Below are 11,484 nucleotides of genomic sequence, written 5' to 3' on the forward strand. Positions count from 1 at the left end.
GCCTTGAGAAGCTTGGGGTGTCAAAGCCAGGTTAGAGGTTAGCACTCACAGTTTGGCATTCTGCCTTTTATTAGGGGGCTCCTTGCTTGACAAAATCTCCAGACGTTCTAGATGGCTGAATATCTGGTTTATGCTTGCTTGAATTTCATTTTCTACCACTGCACAAAAGAAAAAAAAGAATAATTGCTGGAAAAGAGATGGTGAACTTAAGTTAGAATGACAAATCAAACTTGTTTCACATCCAATAAACTAAAGAACATGTATTTCAAAAGAAGAATATATACAACAAATGAATGGAAAAACTTTAAGGTATACTATAAATGTTTCAGGTATGTGTGTATACATATACATAATTACAGGGCTGGGAAAGTGGCTCAGTGGTAGAGTGCTTGCCTTGCATGCATGAGGCTCTGGGTTCGATTCCTCAGCACCACATAAGCAGAAAAAGCCAGAAGTGGCACTGTAGCTCAAGTGTTAGAGTGCTAGGCTTGAGCTGAAGAACTGAGGGACAGTGCCCTGGCCCGGAGTTCAGGCCCACGACTGACAAAACAAAACAAACAAACATATACATAATTATATATACATAGCTACACATTACTAGTTGTTTTTTTGTTGTTGGTTATGGGGCCTGAACCCTGGGCCTAGGTGCTGTCCTTCAGCTCTTCAGCTCAAGGCTAGCACTTTACCACTTGAGCCACAGAGCCACTTCTGGCTTTTTCTGATTATGTGGTACTGAGGAATCGAACCCAGGGCCTCATGCATGCAAGGCAAGCACTTTACCACTGAGCTACCTTCCTAGCCACATTACTAATTTTTTTATAAGCTAAAGGTAAATCTGTAGAAATAAATTTCCTACTTACAAAATGAATATTTTAAATCTTGCCCAAATAAAAATTTAAGGCTAAATTTTCTGATATAGTTTGGTCTCAGGTACAGATTACAAGTACTTAGTAAAGAAAGAATCAACTGAATCCCCTCTAATAATGAAATTGAAAAAAAAAGTACAAAGGAGAAAGGAGATTAGTATGGAACAATAGAAACAAATTTCTTCAAGGCTTTCTATAAGAATGGGTTGGCTGGGTTGGGAAGGTGGCTCAGTGGTAGAGTGCTTGCCTTGCATGCATGAGGCCCTAGGTCGATTCCTCAGCACCACATAAGCAGAAAAAAAAAAAAGCCGGAAGTGATGCTATGGCTCAAGTGGTAGCGCACTAGCCTTGAGCTGAAGAGCTGAGGGACAGAGCCCAGGCCCAGAGTTCAGGCCGCATGACCGGACACTCCCCCCCCACCAAAAAAAAAAAAAAAGAATGGGTAGGCTAAGCTAGGTTGGAGTTCTCAAAATAGACCAAATATCAATAGGAAAGACATGGGGAAGAATTCACAGATGTAAAAAGATGTAATAGTCATTTTCCTTACCCTTTTGATAAGATAGTCAAAATGACCTCTTTCCACTTCTCATCAAGTAAAATGAGATTGTTGGGAAGGCAAACAAAGTCCAACAGACACAAACTGAACTGTGTACTAAAGAAAGTACCTAGAGCATTTTACCCCACCAAGAAGTGACAGCAGTGGTTCTGCCCCTTCCTAGGTCTTTGTACTTGTCTCAAACACAGTTCAAATGAGCAGGCTCTAGGGTGCAGAGCCAAATGCAGAGATTCTTTTGGAGTCGTGAAAGGAGACAGACAAGGAAACAAATGTCCATGGTGAGAGCCAGGCAGTGGTGACAAAAGCTTCTGTGGAGTGTCCATACAGCTAACTCAGAAAAAGGGCCTTTCCTTGGAATGGGGGGGAGGGGGGTATACATATATATGCACACATATGTGTGTATATGTATATATATGTGTACATAAATAAATAAAATGTGCATTCTTCTCAGAAGAAAAGATGGTGTGGGAACTAAACTAATTAATATTGCTATTCATTTCTGAATAATCCTCCTAAAAAGTCAGAGTTCTCAGCTAGGCCAATTCTAGTTAAAACATCTCTGAATTTTTATGGACTGCATTCCTCTAAGGGTTCAGTAATTAGATTAAGACGGATGGGGAAAAGAACCTCCATTCTCATAGGACCATGTCAGGTTGAGTGGAGGGGTAATGGGGGATAAGACTTGTGGGATTCCAGAGGGCACAATCAGGGAAATCAGTGACTTTGCCATAGGGTTTTTTTTTTTGTCTGCCCTCCACACTCAACAAAACTCATTCCATACAGAATCATTAAGCCCCCAGGGCAGAATGCAGGCAGGAAACCCAGCCCATTTAGCACTGTGTCATCAGAGAAAGGACTCTGGTCTCCATAGTTAATTACTCACAGTGTACAGACTGCTTGTCTGCCGTCTCCAGGCGTCCCATGTGAGACTGGATCTCGTGGACCTGCCTATCAAAATGAGGAAATGAGTGAGACAGAAATAATCAACAGCGCTTCGGTCAGGAATGATAATGTTTCTGATTCCAACATATAACTGATTTAAATTGACAACACTCTGAACTGTGAAATTTGTATGTGGTGCTTTAGGCCACCCGTTTTGGCATGATTTCTAATATCTGAATGTTAACATTAACAATACTACCGGACAGAGAGCATTTAGTGACTGCTTACTGTATTCAAGACACTGCTAAGTCAATAACCCTGTGAGGAAAGTACTATCATCATTCTCATTTTATAAACAAAACAACTGAAACCCAGAAAGGTTATGTAACTTGTTCAAGGTCACACAAGTGATAAACCTCAACCAGAATCCAGCCAATCCCACCCTCTGTTCTATGACCCAATGTGCTAAGCACTGGTCTGTACTAGCAAGTGTCAAAGGGCTAAGGAGATATAATCCCTGTCCTTGAGAAACAATGTAATTAAGAATGACAGGCCAGATAGACCTGAAAAAGCCCTGAGAAGATTTACGAGAAAAACCAACACACATAAGAATAAACAAATAGAAAGCTGAGCAGCTGTGTACAGTGGTGTGAAGCAAATGAAGGGCAGAGGCTGGGGAAGTGTAAGCTGGGAAGTTTTGTGGATAGAGGGACTCTGAGTGCCACTTTGAAGAAGGGAGATAGAATTTAGGGAAGGGATAAGAGGAAAACAATATGTAAAAGGCATAAGGGACAACGTATAGATTACCAGCAGGCTGACCTGCTTGAGGGAATAGCTGGATTATGCAACCAGGTGGAGGTAACCAACCATCCAGATGAAGGACCTGAAAGATGGGGATCTCCTGTTTGGAAAACATCTTTTCTGGTAATAGAAGGGGGCTGCCATCTCATTTGGAAATACAGCTTGATCCCTGACATCAGGCCCCAGAGGATTCTGTGGAGGCTTTCAGGAGCCTGGCCAAGGTCACCCTTTTAATCCCTCCTAGTGCTTATAGTCTCTACATTACAACCTGCACAAAGTAGGTTTCATTTCCACCTCTGGGGGTACAGGTAAGCAATTCTCCTCCATCATGAGCATTCAATTTAACAAGGCTAGCCAGGAGACCACATTTAGTTTCAGCTTGCCTCTAGTCTTTTTCAGGGCTTCTCTGTGGCTTCTAAGAAAGTAGGCAGGCTGTCTGAGGACTTCTCAGAGTACTTCTAGACAAGACTTAGGGCCCCTAGAAACAACTGGAAATCATTACCAGAGTCCAAGGCAGCTGTCTTGAACTGTGAGTCTAGGACACTTTGGCATGGAGGGTGGGGGGAGTGTTAAGGAGGAGGCTGGTGTAGGTCAGCTTGAGACAACCACATGTGGAACATTTGGGGTCAGGGTAACTGTGGAAATGGCTACAGAGAGGACTGATGGAAAAGAAAATTAAGACTTTACTGAAGACCTAGATATAGACAGTGAGGTAAATTGCAGTGGTGATTTAATAAAGCAAACTAGAAAGTTAGTGGCATTGTCAATAAGACAGGACCAAAAACAAGGTGGGGGGAAGTGGGCAAAAAAATGGCCAGACAACTATGAAGAATTATGTGCAATCTCACCTGCTATTAAGACTTCTAAGAAAGTAATAATAATTCAGCAATACTGAGGGACGAATGATAATGCAACAAAAATTGTAACCCTGGCCCCAAAAGAACAGAGCCCAGAGCAGTCACACGTTTGGGGACTTGGTAATTTGGAAAAGAATGGGTTGACAGCTCAGGTTAGTGTCCATATGGGAAAAAAAAAAAAAGCACTTCATATAAAACAGACACACAGGTAGGGGAGGGGAAGGACAGGCTCAAGATGATTTAAAAACCTCATTATGAAGCCCAAAGGACTCAGGCTAAGGATTTTGTATATGTCAAAAACAAAAAAATAGCCCCCATCATATAATCAATAATTGATAACTTGAATACCTTGATTTAAAAAACAAAAACTTTACCTCAAAGGCATCACAGAAAATAAAAGATGGTACAAACTATAGCAGGTAACAAGACTGATAACAGGATTGATAGCCAGAGTATATAAATAACTGCTACAAATCAATGAGAAAAGTAAAGAACTTTTTTTTTAATGAGCAAAGGCCAAATGACAGGGGAAAAAAAAAAAAGCTGGGTTTAGTGTGCATACCTTAAGGTAGGAGAATGAAGCAGATTTCAGACCAGCCTGGGTGACACAGTAAGATTCAGTCTCAAAATACAACAGGTGATCAAGAGAATGAGGTTCAAGGCTAGGTTGGTCAAAAAGATTCATAAGACTCCATCTCAATCAATGGGCTGGACAAGGTGGCACAGACCTGTCACTCCAAGCTGAGGGGATCACAGTGGATAGTCTAGACAATATCCACCTGCCATCCCAACAGAACAGGAGGATTCCAGTACAGGCCTATCTGGGCAGAGACCAAGACCTTATCTTAAAAATAATCAACATAAAAAGGGCTTGGTGAAGTGGCTTAGGTGGCAGAGAACCTGCTTTGCAAGCACAAGACACCAAGTTTAACCCTTCCTCCCCCCAAAAAAGAAAATCCAAATGTCCAATAAATGTATGTTACTTTAACAGTGAATCAATAAATCCAAGTTAAAACCACTGCTCCCAGCAGACTTACAATTTATTTAAACCTTCAGAAACACAGGAATTGATATGGGCAGGGTAAATTACAACTCTCTTAGATGGCTGGTAGGATGACAAATTGATGTAACACTTCACTAGCATCTTGATGATGTCTAGTAGGATCAATACATACACACACATACACATGTATGTATGTTTGTATGTATGTATGTATGTATCCATACTGATCCGCACTGCATTTCTAGCAACAAGTCCTAGAGATATTCTGAAATTGATGTTCATCAAAGCAATTTGTACAAGCCAGTAAATTCACCATTATAATTTTAATACCCAAAAAGTTATGAAAAAAACAAGTTTTCATTAACTGGGTAGTGAAAACTGACCAGACACGGATCTTTGGTCTCTTCCTTATTCTACCATACACTATAAACTTTACTGCAGATTTTTTTCCTCCCCTGCTGTACAGAGTTTGAGCTTCTGCTTGCCTAGAAGGCATTCTACTACTATTTGAGCCATGCTCCCAGCCCTTTCTGCTTTATTTTTCAGGTAGTCTTGTTTTTGCCCAGATCAAGCCTCAGAGTGTTATCTCCCTACCTACAGCTTCATGAGTAATTGAAATCACAGGCATGAACCACCATGCCAGCTTGTTTGTTGCAATGGGGACTCATTTTTTTCCTGGGCTATCCTCAAACTGTGATCCTCTTGATTTCTGCTTCCCAAGATATATTGGGATTACAGGTGTAAGCCACCACTCCTGAACTTCCTGCAATTTTACATGTAATTTGTGCTGATCTGATATGAGGAATGTTATATAACTTGGGTACATGTGTCACATATTTCCTGAATCCTAACAGAAATCTTAATTCCCTTTGTCCTTAAGGGCTTTAGATAACATAAAGTGGATCTATTAGAAGAAAAAAAGGGGGGGGGGGATAATTCAAGTGTCCATCAAGAAGGGAATTAGTAAGTAAACAGTTTAATTAAACCATACTACAGTTTAAATTTTAAAAGCCAGATATATTTGTATCAACATGGACAGTAAGAATCTTTAAGATAATATTAAATATTATAGGATAATATAAAAATTTTAAAAATTACTCAGGGCCTGGGAATGCAGCTTAGTGGTAGAGTGCCTAGCATGCATGAAGTCCTGGGTTCGACTCCTCAGTACTACATAAACAGAAAAAGCCAGATGTGGCATTGTGACTCAAGTGGCAGAATGCTAGCCTTGAGCAAAAGAAGCTCCGGGACAGTGCCCAGGTCTTGAGTTCAAGCCCCAGGACTGGCAAAAAAGAAGAAAAAAATGAAAAAAAAATTACATCAGTATCTTTTTCTGATAAACTTAAAACAAATAAAACAGTAGACTATACAGCTTGTGAATTCAATACACAAATAAAAATGGAGGGTAGCAATCTCTGGGGGTGCTTGAGAGAGGACAGGTTTGGAAGCATTTTTAATTCTATTCTGTCTCTAAGTGAATAACCTAAAGCACACGTGTTAATATGATTTCTGCAAGGGTTATATATTCTATTATTGTATGTTTGAAGTACTTTAAAAAAAAACATAATTTCTCTAGATGGAGTCAATGGTTGAATGAAGATTTTCATTCACATATTCATTCATTCATGAGGATTATCCTCCACTCATTAATTCACACATTCAACAAATTATAAAAAACCAAAATGGGTCAAGGGCAAGTGGGTAATGAACCCACAGCAAATCTATGTTAATCTTAAGAGGCAGTGTTTGAGTCTCACGATAAATGTACCTTGATGAAACTATAGATTGAGGGATTTGTGGCAGGCTAAATAAAACATGACCCCCAAAGGATGCTCTTTTAAATATCTAGAGCTAACAAACAGAAAAAATGGCTTTGTTCCTTGCTGATGTTGCTGGCCCTTAATGGAGTTCCAGAACCTAGAACAATTATAAACTATTCCTTCAAAAAAAGAGAAAAAAAATGAGCCCCTGAATGTGTAAGCACAGAATACATGGACTGCCTTGGGTCTCAAGAGTCTTCCTGGGCAAACGCCAGACTCGTTTCAAGTCTTAGATTCCATGAAGATAACAGAACAGGTGACAGTAATATCAAAGAACATTCTTTGGCCAGCTTTGTTCTATAATATTTTAAGCTCAAAATGATAATCAAGACATTGCAAGGAAATATTACCCAATTTTCCCATTCAATTTCTATTTGCTTTAAGTGAATTAGAGAAGATACAGCTAATCATCACATTTCACCCTGAGAAGAAATAAATGCAAACAACAGAGTAAGTATAAATGGCACGGTGGAAGCTACTGATATGCCAAGTGGAAAATCTGTTTCCAATTGAGCTGGGAATTCAGATAACGCACAGTCAATAAGGAACAACTGACACCAAAGTACCAATTGGGAGTGTAAACATGAGAAAAAGAAGCATTTGCCCTGTCTAGCTTGGGGTCCACTTTGGCCTTGGGAGAATATACCACCAAACAACCTGTAGGATGTGAGCAAGGGACACTGTTACTGTTTTGGTAGAGTTTGTTGTTCTTTTTACAGTACTGGATTTGAACGCTGGGCCTCACACTAGCTTAGCAGGTACTCTATTACTAAGCCATGTCTCCAGCCTTGCTGTTGCTATTAAAAAAAAAAAAAAAAGTCTAAGAAAATGTAGGAAGAATTTTAAATAAAACTATTTAGATGAAGATAATTTAAATGAAACTGGTTAGTATCAGTGACTTGTACCTGTAATATTGGCTACTCAGGAGCTGAGGGCTGGAGGATCAGAGCTTGAAGCCAGCCTGAGCAGCAAAGTCTCTGAGAGTCAACCTCCAATTAAACAATAAAATGCTAGACTGGAGGTATGGCTCAAGCACTAGAGTGCCAACTATGAGCAAGAAAGTGAGAGATGGATGCTGAAGTTCAAGCTCAGTACCAGTGGGAAAAAGGTTAATCAAACTCACCAGCCCAGGCTACTTGGGAACTGAAGCAAAAGGAATATGAGCTTCACTAGCCTGGGCCTTAAAACAGACCCTGTCCCACGAAATAAAATAAAAATTTAAATAAAATAATGAGGACCACCTCATAATTTTCATCTTACCTTTACAGTCAGCCTTTATTTCATGAGAATGCAAAACAGAAAAAGGAAAACTTGGTGCTGACTAATATATGCAAGGCCCTAGGTTTGATTACCAGCACCATAACATAAAAGAAAAAGATTTGCAAATGTGAGCATTTCTATAACCATTGTAATCTCAAAAACAGAAATCTGAAGAAAGAGAAAGCAATAGAGGGGAGTTTTTAAAATTAAAATATAACATATGCACATGTAGTTTTTTTTAAAGAATTAAAAAATACACAGAAACCTGCCTATTAATGCCTCTGTAAAGTTCAATTAATGAAAAGTATTGGAGTAAAAAGTTGTTTTCACCTTTTTCTTATTCATTTATTGTGCAATGAGTTGAGAAGTTTCTGAGATATATAACTTTAAAACAATTTACATCTACTCCATTTCCATGGAAATAGCAAGAGATAACAAATTGGGTTCATAGTTCCAATAATATAATAAGTTCCATTGATATCATTCAGCAACAGTGAACTTCAAGGCACTACCACACCCATATGCCTGGGTACTGTAAAAGATCTGTCCTTTCTTTTCCAAATGACTCAGACTAATTTTTTTTCCAAGACTCTTGCTATAATTTTTGTATTATCAGGATCCACAGCATAAAAACAAATCCAGTTATCAATTACAAGGTAGTTCTCTTTTAGTTTTACCCACCCAAATCTAACACTTCATGGCCAAAGTAAGAACCTAATAAACTTACTGTTGTTCCTAGTGTTCCATAGCATTGCTTTTCTTTATTTCATTTCATTGTCAGGCCATGGAAAGTGTTTGTTCTCATCAGATTAAATCTACTAATTGACTCAGACCATAGTCCTAGCTACTCAGGATCACAGGCTCTCAGAAGTCAGCCTAGGCAGGAAAGTCTGTTAAATGCTCATCTCCAATTAACTGCCAAAAAGTCAGAAGTGGAGCTATGACTTAAGTGGTAGAATGTTAGCCATATGCAAAAAAAAAAACCCTCAGGGACAGCACCTGAGTTTAAGCTGTAAGACTGACATATGTGTGAGTGCGCACATGTATGCATACTGCACACACACACAACACACACACATCTACAGCGTCCAACTGAAAGGTTTAAAAACAGGACAAGTAGGGGTTGTGTACAGCAACTCATACTTGTAATCCCAGCTACTATGGAGGATTAGGGTTTACAGCCAGCCTGAACAAAAAGTGAAACCCCATCTCAACAAATAAGTCATGTATGATGGTTCACACTACATAATCCCAACTACAATTGAAGTCTAAGGCTAGCATCAGACAACCATATGTGTATACGTGTATACATAACACATAACATATATATGTGTGTGTATACATATACACAAAATATACACATATATATGTGTATATATATACACATAACATATATATGTGTATATATAGATAGATAGATAGATAGATACACACACCTAAAATGGATTTTGTTTCGTTTTTTGGCAGTCATGGGGCTGCACTTTTCAGCTCAAGGCAAGAGCTCTACCACTTGAGCCACAGCGCCACTTCCAGTTTTCTGGTGATTAATTGGAGATAAGAGTCTCATGGACTCTCCTACCTGGGCTGGCTTTGAACCATGATCCTCAGATCTCAGCCTCCTTAGTAGCTAGGATTACAGGCATGAGCCACCAGTGCCCGACTATGCCTAAAATATTCGAAAACTGGGCCTAAAATAGATACTCCCAAACCAGATTTATAAAACCACTAATCCCAATAGCCAAAGGGTGGAAGTAACCCAAGTGTTTGTCAATAGATAAATGGACAATAAATCATAATGTGGTCTGTAATATAAGACAGAATATTCATTCAGAAAGAGATTAAACCTGATACATGCTACCACATAGATGACCCTGAAAACATCATGCTCACAGAAATAAGCCAGACACAAAAGGACAAAAACTGTGTGACTCCACTTACAAGAGAATAGGAACAGAAAGAAGAACATTAACATTAGATAAAGAGGGCTCTGGGTAGGAGAAATGTACAATTACTACTTAGTAGGTACAAGGTTTCTATATAGGATGATGAAAAAGTTCTGGAAATGTGATAGTGGTTATGTGATTGTGGGTTTTTTTTTCCTTTTTCTTCCTTTTCTTTTTTTCTTTCTTTCTTTCTTTCTTTTTGTGGTACTTGAGCTTGCTAGGTGCTCTGTCACTAGAGCCAGGATTCCAGCCCTTAAGTTTTGAAGTACTTAATGGTTACAGTAGTCAGTGGTGTGCTACCTAGATTTCACCGAAATAAGAAAGAGCAAAGCAAATCGCAAGGAAAATAAGATGACAAGTACCCTTATTACTAGGTTAAACTACAATATGAATAAGTGATACATCAAGGAATTTTAGTTATGAAAAGCTAAACCAAAGATCAATTTCCATTTCCTTAAAGGCATATGATTAATAATCAGTGAGTGCAACCTGTACAACTTATTTGTATTGTAAGACATGATCTTTAATATATACCAAAGCAGAATAAAACTAAAAACGCCTTTTTCGTCCTCCTCCTGACCATCCAATAGTGCACTCCTGTGGACCAGAAGTCGCTGTCTCTCCTCACAAACCTGCAGTGCCGAGATGGCAGGTGCTGAACCAAGTACTACCTTTGTGACTGATACTTTCCTTTCAGACAGTCTACCCAGCAGGTAATCACAGCTGGCAGACGCCAGAAGCCTTTCGGCCTCACGTCCCCAGACGCCAGGCCACAGCCGCCGTGGGCGACTGGCCTGGGGATCCTGTCAAGGGATGAAAACTTCCGAGGGCCCCAGTTGGAAGCACCCGGCCTCCACAATGGCGGACAGCCGAGACTCCGGCCTCACGGGCTGGCTCCGCCTGGCCTAGGACCCTCCCGCTCCCCGGCGCTCCCTCACTTGTGCGTTTGTTGGTACAGCGGCTCCATGTCGCCGGCGGATCCCGGCTCCGACTTCCTCGGAACACGTCCTCACAGCCTAGCTTCCGGCTTCCGGCTTGGGACTTCCGGCTTCCGGTCTCAGGACCCTCCCTCCTGCCCGCCAGGGTGTCCGCGAGCGCGCCTTACTGGGAGAAGTTGTGAGACTCCGGAGAAGAGAAGCGGGAAGTGAGAGCAGGGAAAGGAGGATGAGGGTAGCTTGAGGTTTGGCCCCACAAGGACGGCGGGGTGTAGGGTTGTTTTTTGTTTTGCAGAATCCCAGCTTCAGAGTTAAATCAGGTGTCGGAAAAGACAATCTCTGGTGGGGGGGGAAGTACTGATGTTGGGTCCTCAGAGCAAATTTTCAGGCCAACCTGCAGGTTCTTCTTGCCTGGCTTGGCCTTGAACCATATAATTTGGGGTCTCGAGAAAGCTCTTTTCTGGGGAGCTCGCTTCTCCTGTCTTCAGTTTGTCAGCTCGCCTGCCTGCTCATCGTCCTCTTCCCCTTTCCATCTAGTAAATCCACATCAGTGAGTGGTTA

General features: G+C 40.5%; 1 protein-coding gene across 1 annotated transcript in view; it reads right to left on the bottom strand.

Annotated features, from left to right (window-relative positions):
• The window catches only part of Gosr2 (golgi SNAP receptor complex member 2), a 25,175-nt gene extending 14,165 nt beyond the window's left edge, over positions 1-11,010 (bottom strand). The window contains exons 1-3 of the mRNA XM_042673599.1: positions 10,927-11,010; positions 2,306-2,370; positions 50-158 (exon numbers count right to left, since the gene is read on the bottom strand). Of these exons, the coding sequence (XP_042529533.1) occupies positions 50-158; positions 2,306-2,370; positions 10,927-10,955 (203 nt within the window). The 5' untranslated portion in view covers positions 10,956-11,010. The remainder of the gene's footprint in view (positions 1-49; positions 159-2,305; positions 2,371-10,926) is intronic.
• Between the last annotated feature and the right edge of the window lie 474 nt (positions 11,011-11,484).

This window comes from Dipodomys spectabilis, unplaced genomic scaffold, assembly GCF_019054845.1.
Source record: "Dipodomys spectabilis isolate Male_0828 unplaced genomic scaffold, ASM1905484v1 ptg000018l, whole genome shotgun sequence".
In the NCBI taxonomy this organism is placed as follows: domain Eukaryota; kingdom Metazoa; phylum Chordata; class Mammalia; order Rodentia; family Heteromyidae; genus Dipodomys; species Dipodomys spectabilis.